This window comes from Chenopodium album, chromosome 20 (assembly GCF_948465745.1).
Source record: "Chenopodium album chromosome 20, dcCheAlbu1.1, whole genome shotgun sequence".
NCBI lineage: Eukaryota > Viridiplantae > Streptophyta > Magnoliopsida > Caryophyllales > Amaranthaceae > Chenopodium > Chenopodium album.
Window position 1 is genome coordinate 11,621,950 of NC_137853.1, and position 24,773 is coordinate 11,646,722.

The following is a 24,773-nucleotide window of genomic DNA, read 5'->3' on the forward strand; positions in this document are numbered from 1 at the left end:
CAAAAAATGCACCCCCAAGCTTGTTTAATTGCTAGGGTGGTGGCTATTCATCACTTCTTTTTCTTTCTTTCTTTCTCTATATTTTTTTTCTTTTCTTTTTCTTTTTTTTTTTTTTTTTTTTCAAACTTGAACATTTACATCACTAACTACTAATTACAATAAATTAAAAATTGAACTAAGAAAACAAGAATGATATGCCTTAATTTTTTTTGTGAATAAACAATACATAACAACCTTCATCAATCACTAAGAGTAGTTTAGGCTGCGATCTTGGGAGTTGGGACTCAAGTTCTCGATCTAGGTACTAAATCAAAGAGGATCCTTGCCACTCATTCAAAATGTAGTAGGCTTGAAAAATATTACAACCTCACTTTTGGGAACAATGTAGGATCAAATACTACCTTTCGGGGTTCAAATTCCTTCGATATGGGCGACACCTTCTTACCACAATCCTAGACTTTTGGTTTCGTACATTCGGTAAGGTTATTCTCACACTAGCCTAAACTAGCCAATTCTATGTTCAACCAAGGGCATCTAAACCATGCTCGAAATTTTATTACCAAAAGAAAGCAAATATCCATCACATGCAATCCAATATCCTCATTGAGGACTATTCTAAAAGCAATTTTTTTTTTTATTAATTTTTTTTTTTAGAGGAAAAGCAAAAGTACTCGGGTTGCCTCCCGAAAGCGCTTCTTTAACGTCACTAGCTTGACGAAAATTCGAAGATTAGTTTTTTCACTAACACCTACAACAAAAAGTTAGTCAAAGAAATCAAAGAAAAACAAATCTATACAAATGAACTAGTCTCACATGTTTCACAAGTAACTCAATGCTCGACGCCATTCCCCGGCAACGGCGCCATTTTGGTAGTGAAGTAATAATCGGTCGTTGGACGATCACCCTCAAGCCAAACACTATTTCTACCTAAACTAACCTAAGACAAGTCTAGGGCAAGTAAAGGATCGTATCCACAGGGAATGGGTATGAGTACACCGAGAATATGAAACGGTTGTAATCTAGTTCGGTCACAAATAGGAGGTTTCGATTAGATAACTACTATGGAGACAAACACTAGGGGGAAATGGGAATCGACACCAACCAAACCAATGAATCAAAACAATAGGCAAGCATGTACACAAATTTGGGTGATAGAAAGGGCACTCAACATTGTCTTCTTTCGAAGCCACCACACTAAGCATTCTTAAACCAAACTCAACTAGCAAGATAGGCCAACCAAGTCTTAACAATAGGAAGTAGACTACTAACTCGGGTTCGTCTTTCGATCGGTTCGAGATAGTACTAAGGCACAAATAATTGGGATTTCTCACCTAATTATCGCAACTAAGACTACTACATCATCCAAACAAGGAACCGTAATCAAGATAAAAATTCGGTTTAATCATACAAGAAAAGGTTCACTTCTCTCGAAACTACAACACTAAGCATTCCTAAACTAAACTCGACTAACAAGATAGGCCAACCAAGTTTTAACGATGGGAAGTAGACTACTAACTCGGGTTTGTCTTTCGATCGGTTCGAGATAGTACTAAGGCACAAATAATTGGGATTTCTCACCTAATTACCGCAACTAAGACTACTACATCATCCAAACAAGGAACCGTAATCAAGAGGAATTTAGCATAATCATACAAGAAATAACTCACATCTAGACCTCATCTTTCAATGCAAGCATAGAAGTGAATACATGAGCAATAAGTGGCCATCCAATTACACATGCAATTAACCAATTCTTTAACAATCAATCATCAACCCAAAATGAACATGCAAACACAAACATCAATTAACCCATGGCTTGGTTGGGTCTCCACCCAACCCCTAGTTAAGAAACTACTCACTAAACATGGTGAAGAACATTCTAACAACAATATCTAAATTCAAAATTAATCTAACAAATTGAAGAGAGTAGTAAGAACAAAGTAGATTGAACATGCAACAACAATTAACCAAGATTAAGAGAGAAATCTACAATTCAAGGAATTAAAAACAGAAAATAAAGAGTAAGGGATAGAGGAAAGAGATTACTAATGAAGCTTCAAGGTTGAGAAAATGTTGAAAGGAAGAATACAAACTTCAATTAATCTACTTCAATGATAGAGTTTGAGAGAAACTAAGCTAATTAATAAGAGTTTAGAGAGTTAAGGGCCTAAGAAGACTAAAGGGAAGAAGGTGATCTTCTCCAAGGAGGAAGATGCAGAAAACTGAAGCCAAGGGTCGTATTTATACACCCCGAAATAACATTGTAAAATCCGCCCAAAAAGTCGGGTCTGCATGTAGGAGCGCCCGCTCCTACATAGAGGAGCGCCCGCTCCTCAGGCTGGAGCGCCCTCTCCTGTCTCTTGCGCGCCCTCTCCTCCTGCAGCGATTTGAGGCAGTTTGTGGAAGATCAGGGAGGAGCGCCCGCTCCTACTATGGTGCACGCCCTCTCCTAGCTGGGAATAAAGAGAGGCAGATTGTGGCGCTTGGGGTAGGAGCGCCCTCTCCTAAGGGGTTGCACGCCCTCTCCTCTTGTGCTTTGCTTCCAATATAGTTCTTCATGTTCATGCTATATGACCAATTTCTCCTTGCATCTACAAACACGAACACACACATAAAAAGGAATGGGGAAGCCAAAAGTTGTAATCATACACAAAAAGGAGTCGGAAAGGGGGGGTAAAGAGGGGAAAATGACAACAAAATTGTGCTAAAAATACCATGATAAGTGGACAAATAAAACACTTATCAAATTCCCCCAAGCTAGCCAATTGCTTGTCCCTAAGCAATTCACTTGGCGCTAAAGAAACTAATAGATTAGTCCAAAGAAAAGCACATGTAAAGATAAAAGAATCCTTAAGCAATAAAACTCGAGCATGAGGTATATGCCTAAGATCAACCACGGTCATGACTAGCCAAGGCCTAGCTAACCTTCCCGAATGTACTCAACTTTGGTCCATTCAAACAATCTTACCGCGTCCCCACATAAAGTTCAAATTCTCCCTAATGGTAGTGTCTCATGACTCCTCGAAGGAGCCGGAAGAAAAATAGACAAAAGAAGGTTTAGAACACTCGACATCTCAATGATAAGTACCCTCTCCATATGCTTGTGAACCAACTCCCTCCACCGACTATGGCTTCAACTACTCTACTAACATTACAAGACTCAAGGATTACGGCACAAAGTTAAGGCATAGAGAAAACTAGAAGTGCTTTGCAATTAAAGTCAAGCTAAGATATATAGCACTAAGAGCAAACCTAAAGAGGTTTCTAACTTTGACCCAAATTACAAATTATGAATAAACTTGAAACAAAAAATGCACCCCCAAGCTTGTTTAATTGCTAGGGTGGTGGCTATTCATCACTTCTTTTTCTTTCTTTCTTTCTCTATATTTTTTTTCTTTTCTTTTTCTTTTTTTTTTTTTTTTTTTTTCAAACTTGAACATTTACATCACTAACTACTAATTACAATAAATTAAAAATTGAACTAAGAAAACAAGAATGATATGCCTTAATTTTTTTTGTGAATAAACAATACATAACAACCTTCATCAATCACTAAGAGTAGTTTAGGCTGCGATCTTGGGAGTTGGGACTCAAGTTCTCGATCTAGGTACTAAATCAAAGGGGATCCTTGCCACTCATTCAAAATGTAGTAGGCTTGAAAAATATTACAACCTCACTTTTGGGAACAATGTAGGATCAAATACTACCTTTCGGGGTTCAAATTCCTTCGATATGGGCGACACCTTCTTACCACAATCCTAGACTTTTGGTTTCGTACATTCGGTAAGGTTATTCTCACACTAGCCTAAACTAGCCAATTCTATGTTCAACCAAGGGCATCTAAACCATGCTCGAAATTTTATTACCAAAAGAAAGCAAATATCCATCACATGCAATCCAATATCCTCATTGAGGACTATTCTAAAAGCAATTTTTTTTTTTATTAATTTTTTTTTTTAGAGGAAAAGCAAAAGTACTCGGGTTGCCTCCCGAAAGCGCTTCTTTAACGTCACTAGCTTGACGAAAATTCGAAGATTAGTTTTTTCACTAACACCTACAACAAAAAGTTAGTCAAAGAAATCAAAGAAAAACAAATCTATACAAATGAACTAGTCTCACATGTTTCACAAGTAACTCAATGCTCGACGCCATTCCCCGGCAACGGCGCCATTTTGGTAGTGAAGTAATAATCGGTCGTTGGACGATCACCCTCAAGCCAAACACTATTTCTACCTAAACTAACCTAAGACAAGTCTAGGGCAAGTAAAGGATCGTATCCACAGGGAATGGGTATGAGTACACCGAGAATATGAAACGGTTGTAATCTAGTTCGGTCACAAATAGGAGGTTTCGATTAGATAACTACTATGGAGACAAACACTAGGGGGAAATGGGAATCGACACCAACCAAACCAATGAATCAAAACAATAGGCAAGCATGTACACAAATTTGGGTGATAGAAAGGGCACTCAACATTGTCTTCTTTCGAAGCCACCACACTAAGCATTCTTAAACCAAACTCAACTAGCAAGATAGGCCAACCAAGTCTTAACAATAGGAAGTAGACTACTAACTCGGGTTCGTCTTTCGATCGGTTCGAGATAGTACTAAGGCACAAATAATTGGGATTTCTCACCTAATTATCGCAACTAAGACTACTACATCATCCAAACAAGGAACCGTAATCAAGATAAAAATTCGGTTTAATCATACAAGAAAAGGTTCACTTCTCTCGAAACTACAACACTAAGCATTCCTAAACTAAACTCGACTAACAAGATAGGCCAACCAAGTTTTAACGATGGGAAGTAGACTACTAACTCGGGTTTGTCTTTCGATCGGTTCGAGATAGTACTAAGGCACAAATAATTGGGATTTCTCACCTAATTACCGCAACTAAGACTACTACATCATCCAAACAAGGAACCGTAATCAAGAGGAATTTAGCATAATCATACAAGAAATAACTCACATCTAGACCTCATCTTTCAATGCAAGCATAGAAGTGAATACATGAGCAATAAGTGGCCATCCAATTACACATGCAATTAACCAATTCTTTAACAATCAATCATCAACCCAAAATGAACATGCAAACACAAACATCAATTAACCCATGGCTTGGTTGGGTCTCCACCCAACCCCTAGTTAAGAAACTACTCACTAAACATGGTGAAGAACATTCTAACAACAATATCTAAATTCAAAATTAATCTAACAAATTGAAGAGAGTAGTAAGAACAAAGTAGATTGAACATGCAACAACAATTAACCAAGATTAAGAGAGAAATCTACAATTCAAGGAATTAAAAACAGAAAATAAAGAGTAAGGGATAGAGGAAAGAGATTACTAATGAAGCTTCAAGGTTGAGAAAATGTTGAAAGGAAGAATACAAACTTCAATTAATCTACTTCAATGATAGAGTTTGAGAGAAACTAAGCTAATTAATAAGAGTTTAGAGAGTTAAGGGCCTAAGAAGACTAAAGGGAAGAAGGTGATCTTCTCCAAGGAGGAAGATGCAGAAAACTGAAGCCAAGGGTCGTATTTATACACCCCGAAATAACATTGTAAAATCCGCCCAAAAAGTCGGGTCTGCATGTAGGAGCGCCCGCTCCTACATAGAGGAGCGCCCGCTCCTCAGGCTGGAGCGCCCTCTCCTGTCTCTTGCGCGCCCTCTCCTCCTGCAGCGATTTGAGGCAGTTTGTGGAAGATCAGGGAGGAGCGCCCGCTCCTACTATGGTGCACGCCCTCTCCTAGCTGGGAATAAAGAGAGGCAGATTGTGGCGCTTGGGGTAGGAGCGCCCTCTCCTAAGGGGTTGCACGCCCTCTCCTCTTGTGCTTTGCTTCCAATATAGTTCTTCATGTTCATGCTATATGACCAATTTCTCCTTGCATCTACAAACACGAACACACACATAAAAAGGAATGGGGAAGCCAAAAGTTGTAATCATACACAAAAAGGAGTCGGAAAGGGGGGGTAAAGAGGGGAAAATGACAACAAAATTGTGCTAAAAATACCATGATAAGTGGACAAATAAAACACTTATCAACCACACATAAAGTTACTGACTGAATTATACTAACAATAATATCCTAATTAATTATAACAATAAATAACTAAATCTTTTATAAATCATGCATATCGGTGAAATTTTTGTTCGCGGTGTGGTTTACAGCTCAAACGAAAACCAAACCATATTGACTCGTTTTGGGTTTTTTCAAACCGCACCGCACCAGGCCATCTTATTATTCGGTCCAAACCAAATCACAACGTTTTTTAATTCGGTTTTCAAAACGAAAAACCAAGCCGCACCACAATTTTTTGGGCTTAGAGTTTTTAGCTTTAACTAGTTTTAACTCTTGTGATGCCCCGGAGCATTATGAATTTATTCAAACTAATTTTTATTATAATTAAGTGAAATATTAAAATAGATTAGTTATAAAAGTTTTTTTAGATTAATTATTTTCATAATAGAACTTGTATTATTGATTTTTTTCCAAACTTTATTGAACATTAAAATTCATCAATATCCTAGACATAATTAGTTTATTGTTTCGTTCTTCAATTGTTAAAAAAACCTCATTAAAATTAACATATATGTGGAAAAAAAAATTAACATAAAAGTGCAACGTATTTTGGGTTACATATATCAAATAATTATAGAGTTGTGTGTATGAACATATGAAAAAGATGATGTCACTTTTGTTATAATAGATTTTTTATAAAATAAAATCTTTATATATTATTAATTTTAAAATTATGAACATAACTAAGTCTTTAAATAAAACATTTGTTGACATAAAATGTGTCTTTAAAGTGATGGTAAAACTTGAATTATGATAAACATAAGGTCATGTGTTTAGATATCAATGCTAACAACTTTTTGTTTGAGGGAATAATAGTGATCATTATTTTGGATTAATATTACATGGCGTAACATCATATGCCAAATGACAAATTAACATTGCATGTCTTGACAAATTAACAAATGGAAGGAGATCCACGTGGCGTAATGAATAGTTGAGTAGGTGACGTGGCATAGTAAGGAGGGTTTACGTGACACGTGGACGTTCTTCGAAACACCTTTTAATATACTATACTAGACTAGATAAGGCCCGTGCAATGCACGGATTGTTTGATTTTTTTAAAATATTTTTTTTGGTATTTATGTGCTAAAATTTGTTACATATTTAGATAAAATTCTTAAAATCAAAAGATAATATTTTATATTTAATTAATTTATACTTAAAAATATCATTCGTCAATTTTGCTTGCGTGCCATTTGAATTAATTAATTCTAAAAGAAATTAATAATCTCTTATTTAATTGGCTACAACTAAAATTTATAATCCTACCTGGCATGCTAAGAAAATTAAATCCTACGTGGCTCTCTAAAACCTTGGGAAAAAACTTCCCTATATATATATATATATATACACATAGACACACACACACACACACACACAAGATTAGTATAGATATAAATAATAATTGAAACAAAAAAGTTCTTCACAAGATTTGAACATGCAATATCTAATTTTAAAAATAGTGTCTTACCACCAAAGTATGTGATATTTTATGCCATAATTTGGATACAACATATTAATATGTATAAAAAATGTAGTTACAAGAAAAAATGTACCGACCCAAATAATAGTTTATACTTTTATAACTTGTGACTAATAATTTGAGAGAAAAAAAATTGGGATTGAAACCTAAAACTGTGATACCATGTTGGATTTCGGGAAACTCCTCAGATTGGAGTGTGTACCATTAATCAATATATATAATGTTACAATACTAGTCCTAATCTTGTTAGAAAACCTAGTGCGAAAGAATACAAACTATATCAATAACTAGCCTTCTGGCCTCTGCAATGCACGTCTTGTTCATAGAAAATTGCATTGAGAGATGAGTGAGGAAATACCAATAAATAATTATGAGTGTAATATGTAACTGAAAATATAATTAAAGAAATAAAAATTTTGGGACTTTAATTTGGGAGTTTAATTTGAAATTAGACTTAATAGAAAGAAGATGATGGAGGGACTAAAATCAAAGAGAGAAAATAAAAAAGTTAAATTAAAGAGGGGAGATGTAGATAAAGTGTTTAATGAAAGAGTTAAGAAGAATTGTATAATTAAAAATAAAAAATATAAAACGACATGTGGCACATTAAGTTGAAGAAGATGATATGGGAGTGTAATATCATGATGACGTATATCTTTTTTGGTTTGTTTTTTTAGATAGAAAATTTGTTCAAAAGGACCACTTAAGTGACCTCTTTTGTTCAAAAGGACCTATTAAGAAAAAAGTTGTTTAAAAGGACCACAAAAGACAGTTTGAGTTGTTGAGGAGGACCAAAGCCGATTTTCAGGCAAGTCAACGCCAGAATCCGGCGTTGACCATCACGTGCCAAGCACGTGCTTCATTATTTTGAGGCCCAATTTTATTTTTCCTTTTTTTCCCTCTTTCCATCAATTCCCCCCCAAATTTCCCCTTTGCCCCCAATTTTTTCTTTTCTTCTTCTTTCTCAATCCTCAAAGCATAAACCATGAACCAAAATTGTTTTTTCCTTTTTCCACAATTTCCCCCCATTCTTCCCCTTAACCCCAATTTTCCCTTTTTCCCTTCATTCTCTCTCCTCATTTCTGTAACCTTTGATTATATTCAACCCGTAATTTTGCATTTATTTCCAAACGAATTCATCCACACTACAATTGAGGAAAATTTGCACAAGGTAAGCATCGTGGGTTTAGGTGGTTGTGGGTTTGTTAGGTGTTTGTTTGGGCTGTTTGGTGGAGGTGCGGAGGTTTGTTGGAGTGGTGGCCTGATTGTTGTCGATGGTGAAGTGGGAGGAGGGTTAGCGTGTTGTAGGTTGATGTTGTACTTATTTGTTGCTTGTGGTGAAGTTAATTTCATTAACCATTTAACTTGATGCTTTGACCTCACTAACAATGGCAAACAAGATGAGTATAGAGAAAGAACGGAGGAGAGAGAGTGAAATTAAAAAGGGTTAAATTAGGGTCGATTGGAAAATTAGAGGAAAATTAGGGAAAAAAGGAAAAAAAATAAATTTTGGTGAAATTAATGAGTCACGTGCTTGGCACGTGATGGTCAACGCCGGAGTCCGACCTTGAGTTGCCTGAAAATCGGCTTTGGTCCTCCTAAACAACCCAAACTGTCTTTTATGGTCCTTTTAGACAACGTTTTCCTTAATAGGTCATTTTGAACAAAAAAGGTCACTTTAGTGGTCCTTTTGAACAAATTTTTCTTTTTAATACTAAGTATAGATAGATACAATATATCCTAACTCTGCGACAAATATTATCGTAATCCTATAATATCTATCACAATGTTTAGAGAAAACCAATACAACCAAACAATCTCCTACGTTTCTGTACCACTAATTATTGAATTTGGGGAAGCTGTGATAATTAGATATCAACCCTAAATCTCCAATTACATGGTTCAACTCACAAGTTTATCCAACAATAATTTACTAGAGCAATACAATTGATCCAAATTACACATTTAATAACTCTTATCACCTCCTCTGGCCTTCCTTTCCCTCAAATGTTCCCGGTAAAACCCTCTAGACTTTTCTTCCTAACGCCAATGCCGTTGCTAACATCCTATCAGTCGGAGTAGTAGTATCACTATCAATATCTTTCATGACATACACTGACTGTTACTAAACCCAAGCTTTTGCAGGTAGAAGTATCCAATTCTACCTTAATTTAGCTACTGTAAGAAACTAAGCATGGACATTATTTCGTCAGAAGTTGTTAGAGCAAGCTATCATACTAGTCATAGCATGCTAATTTTGGACAAGCATAGTATTGATGAAACACATTGCAATTTCTGTTATAATGATGCAGCAAACGGTGCCAGTCTCTTTTTGGCAACCTTAGACAAGTCAGGCCGGATATCGAATATGTTGATTATCCAAACCATTTTGAATATGTTGGTTATCCAACCATTCTGTTAAGATCTCCGCTTGATCCCCTGATGGCAATGCCAGTATGATCAAAACAAATGCAGACTCCAAGGTCTGCCACACCTCACAATCTATTTTGGGCTTCAAATTATCCTCCTCAGTATCGGATGGAGCAGTGTCAATCAAAGGCTTTGTAACTCTTGCAAAGGGGAGTCATAACTTTACCATGTGAAGCCTCTTTACAATTGGCAAAACAACATTTCCATACCCTATAGATTCTAATACTTTTGTTGCTACCTCGATCACCTTTGTTGAAGTTTAAAGGTTTTGATGATGATGAACAAAAACTAGCAAACTTTAACTAATAAAGAATTTCTAAGTGTTGTTATTAAACACGTGAAGTAGACTTTGGAAGTGGAAGAGTAACCTATCAAAGAAGACATGAGAAGGTTCCAATGAGAGTTAAAGAAGATAGAAGAAGAGTTCTCTCACAAGAACTAACTAAGTTCCCTAACAAGAACTTGAAGACAACAAGTTGAGATGATTGGCTTGGTCTACGTTGAAGACAAAAAGTTCTACAAGAACTTGGCCAGCAAAGTTCCACTTCAGCACTGGAGTACAAGTGACAGCGGGAACTTTATCTCGGACTGCGTGAAGCCCAAGTATCATGATTTACAAAATATTGACAAAGCAGTTTTGTTAAGTTCTTATGTTTTAGATTTGTTGTGAATATGCTAGTTAAGAATACGTGTGAGACTTATTAGAAACATGATAAAAGAAGCTTGGCGAGCTTAAAATGATTTGTTTCTTAAAAACATGATTTATCTTTGAAAAGTTTTCTAAAAAGATTTTCTTCTAAAACGATTTACATAAAACCGTGTTTTGAGATTTTGGTAATTTAACATATTTATCTTTTGAAAACCCTACTTTAATTTCTATACGAGCAAGTCTTGTATAAATTGTAGAAATCCCATTTCATTATTTTCTGTGAGTTTATGCGTGAAGAATTCGAACTGTGCTTAATTGTGTAAGTTTGCCAAGTTTATACTTTGTCATATTAGTTTCGGGTTATTCATGCGTAGCTTACCTTTCATATACTAGCAGTCAATTGTTTGTATTGGTTGGGTTCTTGGGTGTGTGTTTTATATCTTTGCATGCAGTGTTGTAGGCTTCAAGGTTGAAGCTGAGGTAAAGAGTGCTCAGGGAGTATGAGTGAATCTAAGTCAGGGACTTAGGTTGGGTAGGATAGGGCTCTATCATGTAGCAAGTTCAGTCTGGAACTTGTGAGTAAAGGTTTGAGTATAATAGATTGTAACTTGTTTGTTTGCCCTATTATAGTGGATTGGTTTGGTTTTGGAAATCCCTTAAAGGGTCAAGGTTTTACTTCCAGTTGGGCCCGGGATGGTTTCCTTGTAAATTATTGTGTGCATTGCAAGTTTCTTCACATTTTGTTTTTATATTCCGCAAAAGTAGTCACTAGGAACTCACATACAGTTCACCCCCCTCTTGTATGTAGTGTTCGTCTCAACTAGCAGCCTTCATTTTTATTTCAGGCATTTTCACTTTTGAACTTGCTTTCTCAATAAGCTTGACAATCATATCGGAAACCTCGAGCCAAAAATCACTAAATCTTTCATTAGTTCAATAAAGATTCTAGCTAGAAGAGCACTATATCTCAATAAGAGTCTTTTAATACAATCTCTCACCTCTAACATCAGCTCATCACATGAAGTGAGAAGTGGAGGATCATCATCCTCAAATCCTCAGCAAGCATGTGCTCTAGCTGCTCTTGGGCCGAAGATTTGATCGGATCCTTCAATGATGGAGGTGGTGATGAAGTGGCAAATCGAATGACTGACATAAATATCATCCAAATGGCTCCCTAATCTACTGGTTGAAGGCGGGCTAGAATGGAGTAAGCTGTGGGTCCAATGGTGTGCATTTGTGAAACCAGCACATATATACACACATATATGCATATACAAATGTATATTTTTGCTCATTGCCAACATTTTCAAAAGACATTAAACTAAGCAACAGCTTTTTACTCGACCTCAAGTCAGGCTGTGAGTGCACTCAGAGCTAAGCTGTAAATTGTGCATTTCAAGGCTTCAAGCTTGAGGCAAGCTCAGGTTCGAGCTATAGCAAAACTGTGTTAAGTCATATTGAAGCTCTATTCAGCTCATTATCACCCATGGTGCTAAGGATCTTCTTGCAGCTCAAAATTTACAACAGGACGGGTACAAAATGCATTCGGGTTTACAGTTTTTACAAAGATTCTATCACCCTATTCTATCCATAGTCAATTGCAGAGAGACAACATAGCTGCAAATTCGGGAAAGGACAAAAGAAATAAGAATGAAGAGCAAGTTGTAGTGATTAACAGAATTTACAGGCTTCTCCATTCAACCGACAAGCAGCTCTGGGCGTGAAGCAACCAATCATCACAACTACGTTACATATTCACAAAACAATGAAGAACAAGTTATAGTAATTAGCAGAATTTACAACTATAAGACATTGAGCCAATAGTTAGCATGAAATAATGCAAGGCGAATAATATTATTCTACGGTGGCTATCAAAGTCAGTAGGCACCATCAACAGCTTAAATAAGTAATGCTGAAGGAGACCGGTCAATAAGATCCCAATGAAGCTACTAAAGATAACACATCGATCACTACATTAACATGGTGTACATTGAGCAACATAACAATGTATTTTGTCAAATTCCAAAAAGTCTTATATATCTGATTGTAGTTGAATTTATTTTACTCAAATGCTTAAACCTCATATTCCCCCTTCATCACTCAAATGTTCTAATCATATTTCCTCTTCATTATTGAAGGCAGTCTCAACTCCCATAACATAAGAAAAAGAAATAAAAAAGAAAAAAAAAATATGAAATTATTTATTCACATTCACATCAGGCCAAACTAGAAAAGTCAATTTCCCAAAATGTCAATTCATAAACTATTATTTTAGTTAAGATATATTTTAATCAATTTCTCTAATGACCCATGCTTCTGCCATTAAGCACAAACTCAACTTCAGAAACACATCAACTTAAATAATGCACTTGCTTTCTTATAAAATTATGTCACTATTTCTATTCAGCTAAAACAGTAAGATTATCAGTTTCCTAAACCATGTACAGTCAGTGCTATAGATTTCCCCCCCCCCCCCCCCCCCCCCCCCCCAAATCTTCCTATTTAAAATTTATCTCCCATATAAGGGATTGAAAAGTAACATTATCATGAACGAAATGAGTGTAGAAAAATAGTAAAAGAAGCGTAAGAAATCAAACTGAATTTCGAGTTATACATAAACTCTGTCATTGGTCAGTCAAAGGGTTGATTGCTTCATTTGTTACTACTTTGTCAGTATCAGGAATATTTGCAAGCATTATCAACTGATATTATTAAAGTAATAATAATTTATAGGCCAAGATAAGTAGATGCTGCAAGTTACGCACGTAAAATGAAGAACACATAAATTTTCATGTTCCTTTAGCATCCTCAAAATAAGCAGAATTGAGTTATATCTTTAAGCATAACAAAGTTATAGTTGATTGATCCAAAAACTCAAAGCCAGAGTACAACAATGATAGACGACATAGCTCAAGGTTCTCTTGAATCTTTACCACAAAAATGTCTCCTCAAGTGTAGACAAAAATTTGCTGATCTTTACCACTACTATGTCTGTCTACAATGTGGTACTTGCTGAGGAAATTGATGCTTAAAACCCATAATCATATAAGAAAGAGTCACTTATGGTCGATCAGAATAGATATGTGCAGGTAGCTCGAGTGCCTTACTGGCCATGGTACTCTAATTTCTACTACTCTCCCTTAAAACTAATAAGATCAACATACTCATCACTATCATCTACATAAACATCATCTACACCAATGTCTTCTTCAATCTCACTTTCATCATCGGATGTCATTATTCTAATAGATGTTTTGTGAGACGAGCTACTAGCATGACCCTTTCCTATATTAGCTTTAAATGAGGAGGGCTTGGAGCCACGAATAACCATCCTTGATGCCGCAGTGACGTGGCTAGGATCACATTTAATTGTATTCATCATTTTACCTAAATGTCCAGACAGTCAAAAAGTTTTATTATATATACATATTTATAAGAAAAGTCTTGACTGTCTATACATGTAGATAAAATGATGAATACTATAAACTTGATTGGGTAATTACTATAAGAAATTATAACATAAAATAAATGAATAATAATACCACCTTTGTAATATAATTTTATTATTTAATATTGTCATGGTAGTTATCGTATCAAATTATTTACTTTTATTATTTTACCGAAATGTTCTAATAGTTGTAACTTTTCTACTATGTATCACATTCTCTCCCATAAGTTTTTTTTTGTCCTCCTTTTTCATTCCTCTCGCTCTTATATATGCAACATCACTACATCTATAAAACTTATGGCGAACCCTAATAGTGAAAACTCGCTGCCAATTGAATTCACCTTTTAATTTCTGAATTTGAAAACCTTCAATAACCGCATCTTGGTGAACCGTTATGAAATTATAATTTTCTTTTCAACTACCTATTTGCTTAAAAATTTTGGCTCATTTTATACATGTTTGAATCAAATGATGATTTAATTTTGTGTAGTTATATGTGTATATCGTTGATTCTATACCTACAAGCTTTGGTCAGACATTTTTTTTTCACTATTATTGATTTTAAATATTATCTCATCATAATCTGTTGTTGTTTGGTTCACATAGATATTAAATTTCAATACACATTTGTATTTCATTAGAATTAATTTCACATCAAATTTTTTAGAAAATGGCTAAAGTTGTTTGGTTGTTATAAATACATTTGCAAATCATGAGAATTATAAGTTACCAAGGACGAGCTTGGTAATTAATTTCCATGTTTTATGAGAATTGCAAGTTCCCATAAATTTTTATGGTTAACCAAATAAACTCCTTATTTCTCAATTTACATGAATTTTAAATTCCTCCTTTTTTTTCGTGCAACCAAACAACACGTTTGATTTGTTTTACGCTACTTGGTGAATAGATGATGTTTCATTAAAGGGCACGAAGAGTTTAGGGTTTTATCTATTTCGTTTATGTTTGTTCCTTGTTAATTACCCTGTTTTGATTTATGTTCGTATTTAAGTACTCACTTCTAGTGATAGCTCAATAAATTAAGACAATTTATCTTTTTGGGTATTCTCATTCATATCAATCTAAATTTAACTTTTTCCATTAGTACGTATAATAATAACTTTTTGTCTTTCTATTGGTACCCCTTGTAGTATAGTCTTTTTTTCCAACTGTGATTAAAATGGCCCCAAAACGTCAAGCGAATCAGAGAAGGCAAAAAGATAATTGTACCAATGGGAAAATTTAAATCAATTCTAGAGTGGTACCAATGAGAGTTTTCTATTTATTTTTCCTATCAACTTCATTTTCAAAATTTATGTCATTTTTTTTATATCACATGGTAAATTAATCAGTATTTACTTTCTTTTTGAAATGGATCAATGAATCAATCATATGTTTTTTATCAAATTTTTGCAACGTTTTGCGTCACAATTTATCTGCTATCACATGTTATATCAATCAAACTTCAATTTCTTCTAGTGATAGATCAACAAATCGATGGATTATTTTTCTTCCAACATTTTTCATAGTGGTTTATGTCATGACTTATCATCTTCTACTACACGTTAAATCAATCAAACTTTGATTTCTTTTAGAGATAGATACATAAACGAAGCAATCCAATTTTTTTTTTTTTTTGGAAAAATCATATTACTTATCTACCTATTTCTTTCTTAACGTTTTATGTCATAATTTTTCTAGCTATCACTTGTCAGACCAACCATAAATTAAATAAACCTTTAAACAATTGTATATATCTTTCAAAACAATTAAATAAACATTTAACTAATCAATGTGTTGTACTAATCCAATGCTCAATATTATAATGTCTGTCAAAAAGTAAGAAAAAAGTACTCTTAAAACAAAAGGAACAAATGAAAGAAACAAAAACCCTTATAATTTACATTGTGCATAGATAAATTAATTTGTTGAATGAAATATTCACATCTTTAATTTGATTGAAACAAACTCCTTATTATATAGGACTACCAGTTGTAGAAATTAATAAAACTACAATATATGCAACACTGATATTTTACAATAAAACACTTACAGTGCTTGGATCCTAGTTTGAACTGGGGTCAAGAAAATGGATATCATAGAGAAAAATTTCACCATTAATGCTTTTTCCTTTAAACCTAAATTTCATATTAAACTTCTTTCTAGTTGAGCGCTTCCCCCTTGAAGTGCTTACTTCTGCAGACTAGGGGGAAGCGCTCAACCCAAAAGAAGCTGAACTGAAAGTTTAGGTTTACAGGAAAAGGCTTTTTTTTTAGTAGTAATAATCATAAGCTTACATTTTTAGTTGGTTTTGCCTCCTTCTCTAGCTTCTTCGGGTGGTGGCCAAGGTGAATGAAGTCATCAACTTCAATTAGAGACATAGTTTTAAGGGTGAGCTTGAATCGAGTATCTATATCCGAAAATTGGGTGATTTGATAGCCGTATTCGATATTCGGATATTTGAAAATTTATGGATCGATAATTCCGATATCCAACATCCAAATGTTTTAATAAAAGGCTAAATAAAATAAATGAAAAAATAAGTAAAATACTAGTTTAATTGCAGTTTGATTTGTTTTTAAAGGCAAGTTGCTGATGTATATATATAAATTATCATACGTAAATTAATTTACTAATTGAAAGAATGAAAATTTTGAACAAAATTAATATCTTCAAAAAATAGGATACAAGATGACAAAATATTTAAAAATCAATTTTTTTTTCTTTTTTGCTACATAATTAATTGCAATTATGTATCAAGATTCTACAAATTAAAAATTGATTGCAACTCTAACATAATTCAAATTGACAATTAACAATTTCCGTTGTACACCCAACTCGAACAAAACCCATCAAAAACTTAAATATCAATAAAAAATTGCTGGGGTTTTTAATTTATGATTGAAAAAAATGTAAAATTAGGAAAGTGCGACAAATTTTTACTACCACGACAGGGAGGAAAGAGATGTAAGAAAATAATACCAAGTTTCAATTCAATTGACGGAATTGGGTCCATGTTGGAGGTGGAATCGAGTGTGGTACCCGACCAATAATTGGGAAAATTGTTGTGGAGATCTTTATGGGGCTTTTTAAAAGAGGAAATGAAACCCATAACCGACGCTCGATTAAAATTTTTGAATGAAAAAACCCATGATTTTAAAAGAATACACGCCAAAACCGAGAACGACCGGTGCAAAGGAGAAGCTGTAAAGATTGATTGAGAATTTGAGAAGCCTGACTAAGGCCCTGTTCTTTTGAGCTTCTGGGCAGAGCAGAGCAGAGCAAAGCAGATTTCAGCAGAACAAAGCAGACCAGAGCAGATTGAAGCAGAGCAGGGCAGGGCAGAGCAGGGCAGAGCAGAACAGATTGAAGCAGCTATTTTTAAGTACTATTTTTAAGCAGAGCAGAGCAGAGCAGGGCAGGGCAGAGCAGAGCAGAGCAGATTGAAGCAGAGCAGAGCAGAGTAGAGCAGATTGAAACAGAGCAGAGCAGATTTCATCAGAGCAAAGCGGCTCTAAAGAACGGGGCCTAAGAGGCTGAGGTTTGAGATGAGAAGTGGATAGAGAAAGTAAGGGTTGATAGAGAATAGAAGGAGAGGCAGGGTAGGTGGGGGTCTGAATGTAGAAAACTAAATTTAGGGTTTGGTGGGGTCTATATAAAGGAAAAAATGATTCTTTTTAGGATTGATGGGGTTTAAACTCTTAAATGAAGGAGGATATCAAATCTTTTGGATATCAAAAATCCGAATTCAATATTTGGTATTCGATATTTGATTTCGATATCTGATTTTTGGATTATTGCATATTCAATCTAAAATTGATTTTTAATCGGATATCCATAATTTTCGGATTGGATGGGGATCGGATTATCGAATTTTCAAATAGTGCTGTCCAATCTTACTAAGTTGTAGGTTGAAACATAGATTAATGTAGAATTGCAACAAAATTTTTCTTTTTTTCTTTTGACATGAGCATGCAATTAATTGAAAATGGGATTACAAACTACGAAATAAGTTTGCCAAACTACTCAAAGGAGCTTTAATAGGTTCAATGTTTCAACCAATACAATTAAAACTAAAGTACATCATTTTTAAAACAAAATGCCGATTTGAAAACTCAAGTATTTGCCTTCGAACTAGGGTATAGAAGATATAATTTAATAATATAAACTAGGGCATAAACTATACGCAAACTTTTGGGTGCGTCCACCTGTACCCAATTAACAGTTTGTACGACTGCCGCACAGTTCTCCTCCTTCTTCTCTTCCCTTCTCTTTTTCTTTCCTTCTTCTCTTCCTTTCTCTTTTTCTTTCTTTTTTCTCTTCCACTCTCTTTCCTGCAATTTGGTGGTGTATTTCGGTGGTGCAATGGCTTCGATTTGATTGTTATTTGGGTTTGATTTGGTTGCTATTTGGTGGTGCGATTTGTCGGTGGCGGGTGCAATTTGGGTGCGATTTTGTGGCGGCAGTTTGGGTGTGAATTTGTGGTGGCGGTTTGGGTGTGCTTTGGGGGGTGTGGTTCGGTGGACGATGACTCGGTGGATGGTGGGATCGGTGGGGTATGATGGCGTGAAGATTTATGGCTGGGTTTGGTGGACCGTGTGTTGGTGATCTTGGGTTATTGGCTGGTGGTGGAGCTTTGAACATGCGGGCTCTACAATTTCTGGGTTAGAGTTCGAAAATGGCAAATGAAGTGGTTTTGGGTGTTGATGATGACGGTATGATGATGATGATATGATATGGACGGTGGCTTTATTTGTTTGTTTGTTGCGTGTTGATGATGATGGTATGATGAATTGTTGAATTGTTGACTGGTGGTGAAGCTGAATTGTTAGCTTTATCTCAAGATTTTTTTTGTTTGTATACATATCAGCCAATAAACGACATATATAAGCCAATAAAACTAACATATAAGCCAATTGATGTCTGAAAATAGTCAACATTAGAGACGTATTAGACATTAATAAACGTATTAGCCAACAAGCTATGAGCCAGCAAAAGATACATATCAGCCAACAGTAGGAATACATCAACCACAAAATGTACCCCAAATAAGCCAATAGATTGAACATCTGAGCCAACAAATGAAGTAGATCAGCCAACAAAAAGTTAAAATCAGCAAACGAAAGGAATATATCAGCCAATAAAAGATACATATCAGCCAACTAGAGGAATGTATCAGCCAACAATTGCTACTTATCAACCAACAGAAAGAACATATCAGACAACAAATAGAGCGTATCATCCAACAAAAGGATAAATTCAGCAAAGATAGGCAACAGGTAAGCTAACAAAATGATACATATATAAGCCAACAATTTAAATATACATATCAGCCAACAAAATAACTACATAAGCCAACTAAAGAAACATATAAGCCAAATGATATCTGATATCAGCCAACAAAAGATAAAGATCAAAAAAAGAAAAAAAACATATCAGCTAATAAAAAGAATATATATTAGCCAACACAAAACCATATAAGCCAACAAATGAAACATATAATATCAGCCAACACATGAAACTTATCAGCCAATAGTAAAATTTATTAGCTAACCCTCCCGCACTAGACAGTTCGTGCGTCCGTACTCACACAATAGCTTCTCTAAATTATAATATGTGGATATCTTTTAAATAAATTAACAATGTTTACATACCTTATCAATTTTCTAATATATTTAAACAAAGTAAGATTTTTTTCATACCTTATCAATCCTTATATTGTCGCTTTGAGCAGAGATTGTGATCAATGAATTTTGTAAGTGTTGATCTAGTGAAAACCTTGACATTATTCTTCTTTGTTTGATGTTAAAAACCATCACAGTTTGCAAAATGTTCATTTGTTTGATAAATGAATTGAAAAGAAATCAAAATTTCCTTAATTTTTTAATTGGTGACACCCAACTACTTATTTTTCCTCCTTGGTAAATTGGAAATAATATTATTTATTTTGATAGGTCGTTAATTTTTTATTACCAAATACAATAACTATTTTTTAATTAGAATACTTAACCATGATTAGTATTATAATAATTAATATTTTTTTTATTATAACTACCCCTTTTCCCACCATTCCAACCACTACCTCCCCATCCCCTGTCGGCGCCCAGCATACCTTGCTTGCCAGCGCCCAAGGCTTCTTCTCGTCGACTGACCTTACCCCGACATCCCAGCTCCACCCACGAACACCACCTCCCCTAGAGTCGCGCCCCCAAGTCCTAAGGTTAAGTGGTCAGACTATAGGATTTCCAAATCCATCTTCGGCGAGCTGTGGGACTTTCGCTGAGGTTTTGTGGTTGGTTTTCGAGCTTCAATGACGGTCCTCACTTTGTTTCCAGTAGGTACTAGCACTACCTTTGCTCAAATTATAAGGCTTAGAGTTTAGGGGCATGCTACTCAAGGGGAGAGGTGGCGTTTGATGGTGGGGGAAATTACGTGTCGGGGTAAGGTCAGCCATTGTGGGGAAGCCTTTGTGTAGGTGGGGAAGGTGGGTAGGGCGCCGGCAAGGGATGGGGGAGAGGGTGGTTGGGAGGGGGGAGGATGGCATATGGGTGAAAGTTTGGTTTGCGATGTGGTTTACAGCCCAAACCAAAACCAAACCATATTACTTTGGTTTGAGATTTTTCAAACCACACCGCTTTATATTATTATTCGGTCCAAGCTAAACCACAACTTTATTTTAATTCGGTTTTCAAAACAAAAGCAAAATTGCACCGAAATTTTTTGACCTTTGTATTTTTAGCTTTACTTTGTAACTTTTTTTGCCGTTGACTCGGCATTATTTGTTTTTGGCGCCTTTTACAGTAGAGCTTTTGGCGCCTTAACTCAACATTTGGGCTTGATGAATCATGTTTATATAGGGTTCTTAGGCACGTTTATGTTAGTTTTTGTACCTTTTTCTTAGTCTTTTTGGTCGATTTTAGGGTCATATTTGCATAAGTCATCATGTATCGCTTTATTACGCTTCGTTTGTGTTTTTCTTAATGTTTCAGGTGATTTCATAGTCATTTGGAAGCTTTCGAAGTGTTTAGAAATGATTCGGATGATATTTGAATGGAAATCGATGGATCGGGTTCATTGATCGAGGGATTTATGCTCGTGAATATTGGATCTAAGGATTTTATGCATGGAAAATGAAAATAGCATCCACGGGAGTCACTATGGACCTTACGGAAGTGAATTTGAGTTAGAAACGGGGAAAAACGAAGGTTTGCAAAGTATTAAAAAGGACCCTTGTGCATTGTTTCAGCCATAACTCGAGTTCTACAGATCGGATTGAGGTGATTCAAGTTGGGTTGGAAACTAGACTTGAAGAGCTTTCCAATGATAGGTCTCACGCCTTCATATAATTCTTGGATTGTGAGTTACAGCCTTCCGAAGTCGGCCCTGCAAATCTGCCAACCAAGCATTCAGCCATCGGGCGATGGTTGCCCGATGGTTTAGCCGCATACACGGCCCTCAAAGCTGCCTGGCCCGATGGGAATCCATCGGCCGATGGTCCTTGTCGCGGCCTACCTCCACTCGACCATCGGCCACCCATCGGGCGATGGGTTTTGCGTGCGGGATTGTTTCCATCGATTGTGATTCTCATGACCAATTAAAAGACGACCTTTGTTATTTTTATTTCCTTTTTTAATTTATTTATTTTATTTTACTTAGGATTAGGCTTTAATATAAATACTTGAGAGGATTTTTTTTTCCTCCCTTATGCTTTATTTTCTAGATTAAACGTTTCTTTGTTTTCTCTCCATTGTTGAACCCTAGTTTATTATTCTCCATTAATTCAATCATTGAGGTATTTCATTCAATCTTTCGTTCTTTATTTTATTAATTATGAATTCTAGTTTATTTATCTCTTTTGTTTTGTTTATTTCAATTATGAGCGAGTAGTCGTTATCTAGGGCTAAGTGGGGGAAGCCATGTTTATACCTTGATTAATTATGCTTGATTATTTATAAATTTATGAATTAGGGTTTAAATAATTCCAATTGATTTGTGCTTTATTGTTTGATTCATGTAATTGGCCAATATCATGAATTGAATATTTAGCTAATAAAAATTAGAATTGAAAGATCATATTTTTAGAGGCTTAATTACAATTGACGAATTTGATTATGTTAGCGGCCGAACTCATATGTTAATTCGTAAGCGTTAATTCCCGACCATAGGATTAACAAGTGCTTTAATTATTCGACCTAGTTGGTTTATTAATGGATTGTTTGCATTTCTTGGATTGGTATAAGCATGGTGGACGAACGTATGCCCTAGACTTTAATTTATCTGAGAACAACCTTATTTTCATTATTGTCATTCTTTAGTAAATTAATCATCAAATCATTATTCGTTTATAGAAATAGTTCATATAATTGGGCAAAAACTAATAGAACCTGTCTCCCTGTGGGATTCGACCCGTATTTGCTAAATTTCTGCTAACAACAGACACCGTGCACTTGCGGTATAACTTTTTATTCATCAGGGCTATAATGTAGATATGAGCCTATATTTCGATTTCTTTAATTTCGATTTATCATTATTCAAATCCTAAAAAAGAAACCAAAATACAAAACATAATTTTTTAATTTATAAAATCACACCGCACCATATTAACAAAAAATCGAACCACATTAATAATTCTGTTTGGTTTGCGGTTTAATCAGTTTTAAATATCATTAGTTTCACCTCTTAGTACATCAAAAGAAAAAGTTTTAAATGTTGATATTTAAATGAGAAACACCTTATAAATAGCCAACATTTATACTTAGCATTTAAAAACTCAAATTGGTAAAGACACATGTCCCTATCCTATTACACTTCCCTATCTTCTTTTCCAACCCGATGTGTCACAATACTTCGTTCTTAACTCTTTCATTAAATAGTTCAGATTCCTTATTCAATTCAACCTTTTCCTTTTCTCTATTTAAATTTAGTCCCTCCACCCTTTTTCAAGCTTCATTTTAAATTTTAGTAGTCCCAAAAATTTAATTTCTTTAAGGAAAAATTAACATTTACTACCAGCCAAATCACCATGTATCACATTTACTACCCATTTAAAAAATATTTTATATTACTACCATCCAAAATCACATAATTAAATTTTCACTACCACTTAACGGAATCCTAATGGATTCCGTTAAGTTTATTAAAAAAAAATGAATTAAGATTTTTTTTTAAAAAAAAGTAACCCAACCACCCCTTCCCACAACTGCCACCCCTTCCCTCCCCCCTGCCGGTGGCCGACGCCGGCGCAAACCCACCCCCTCCCTTTCCCCCACCCCTACGCAGCCAACGAACCCCCATCCCTTTCCCCGTTCTCGCTACCCCGAAACATGCAGCCAATGAGCGAGAACCACCTCTAACAATGGAAAAAGACACCAATCTCCTCTTCAATGTTGCAGCAAATCATCTATTCCTCACTCAATTTGAGGCATTTCGTGCTACAATCCTTAGTCTCCGTCATCGGAACCCTAATCTTGCGCTATCTCTCCTTCAAACGATTGTCGTTAATGGTGGAAGCTTCAAGAATGATGTTTACTCTACTAATTGTTCATCACCTGCTCTTCCTACGCGCGGCACCGCCCTTCTCCCCTAGCGCTCCTCGCCAGCCCTGAAACCTAGCGGCGGTGGAGGAGGAACAATTTGGGGGGTTTAATTTCAAGGGTTGAGACCAATTTGGGGGTTTAGGGTTGAAGATGGGTTATTCAAGGGATTCATGGAAAGAAAGGGGTTTCGGGTAGGGGATTGTACTTTAGGGGCAAGGAGAGCCGGTCGCCGGCGAGGGGAGTGTGATGGCCGGCGAGGGGAATGGAGTGGCAGCGCGATTTCGGCCTTTGGGGGCAGCGTTGATGGGGAAAGGGAGGTGGCTGGAAGGTGGTTGTGGGTGCTGGACGGTGGTTGGGCCCCACTGACGGAAACATTAACGGCAAAAGTCATCCGGTAGTGAAATATACATTTAGGGAATTTGTGTGGTAGTAATTTAAAATATTTTTTTAAACAGGTAGTAAATGTGACATAGGGTGCTTTTGCTGGTAGCAAAAGTCAATTTTTCCTTTCTTTAATCATATTTTTGGTTACACATTACACCCATAAAGATGTATTTGGTATTCATTCAATCATATTTCAATGCAATTTTCTATGAATAACCCATGCATATCACGGGCGGGCCAGAAGGCTAATTTACAATGGTTGTCTAAATGTGTCCTTTTACTCCATAATAAATCTACCACTTATTTACACTTTACTCGTTCATGAACCACTTTAGTACTGCTTTACTTATACAAAAACTTTTGTTTGCAAAAATTTTCATGTGAAGGCCACAACAGCAGCGGCCCCATGCTCCAAGAATTCTTGGTATGAGACCACCAAATCAGCAACAGCAGGCGTATGCATCTCAATATGGGCAGTCTACCTCGTCTACTCCAACGGACATAGAGGCAGCTATGCATACCGTGAATCTTGCTCAAACAGACCCGTCATTGTACATGGATACCGGTGCAACCTCCCACATGTGGTCTTCTTTCGGTAATTTCTCGTCTTAATTTAATTTGAGCACTCATCCAAATAATGGCATTATTGTTGGCAATAATGGCACTACTATTTCTATTGTTGGTTATGGAAAATCTTGTTTACCCTCTCCTAATCCTCCAATTTCCCTCTACAATGACCTTCATGTACCTAAATTAA

General features: G+C 35.6%; 1 protein-coding gene and 1 pseudogene across 1 annotated transcript; one reads left to right on the plus strand and one right to left on the minus strand.

Moving 5' to 3' along the window:
• Window positions 1-9,870: 9,870 nt before the first annotated feature.
• Window positions 9,871-11,885, minus strand: LOC145596798 (BTB/POZ domain-containing protein At3g05675 pseudogene; annotated as a pseudogene).
• An 11,604-nt stretch (window positions 11,886-23,489) lies between these two features.
• LOC145596475 (uncharacterized) lies at window positions 23,490-24,682 on the plus strand. The gene is made up of 2 exons (XM_081652641.1): window positions 23,490-24,026; window positions 24,403-24,682. Exons 1-2 carry the CDS (start codon window positions 23,803-23,805, stop codon window positions 24,626-24,628), a joined length of 450 nt encoding a protein of 149 aa, XP_081508767.1. The 5' UTR covers window positions 23,490-23,802; the 3' UTR covers window positions 24,629-24,682.
• Window positions 24,683-24,773: the final 91 nt, after the last annotated feature.

Coding starts and splice junctions, on each gene's coding strand:
- LOC145596475 (XM_081652641.1), top strand. CDS start 23,803: ATGGAAAGAAAGGGGTTTCGGGTAGGGGATTGTACTTTAGGGGCAAGG. Junction 24,027..24,402: donor TTAACGGCAAAAGTCATCCG/GTAGTGAAATAT, acceptor TTTCATGTGAAG/GCCACAACAGCAGCGGCCCC.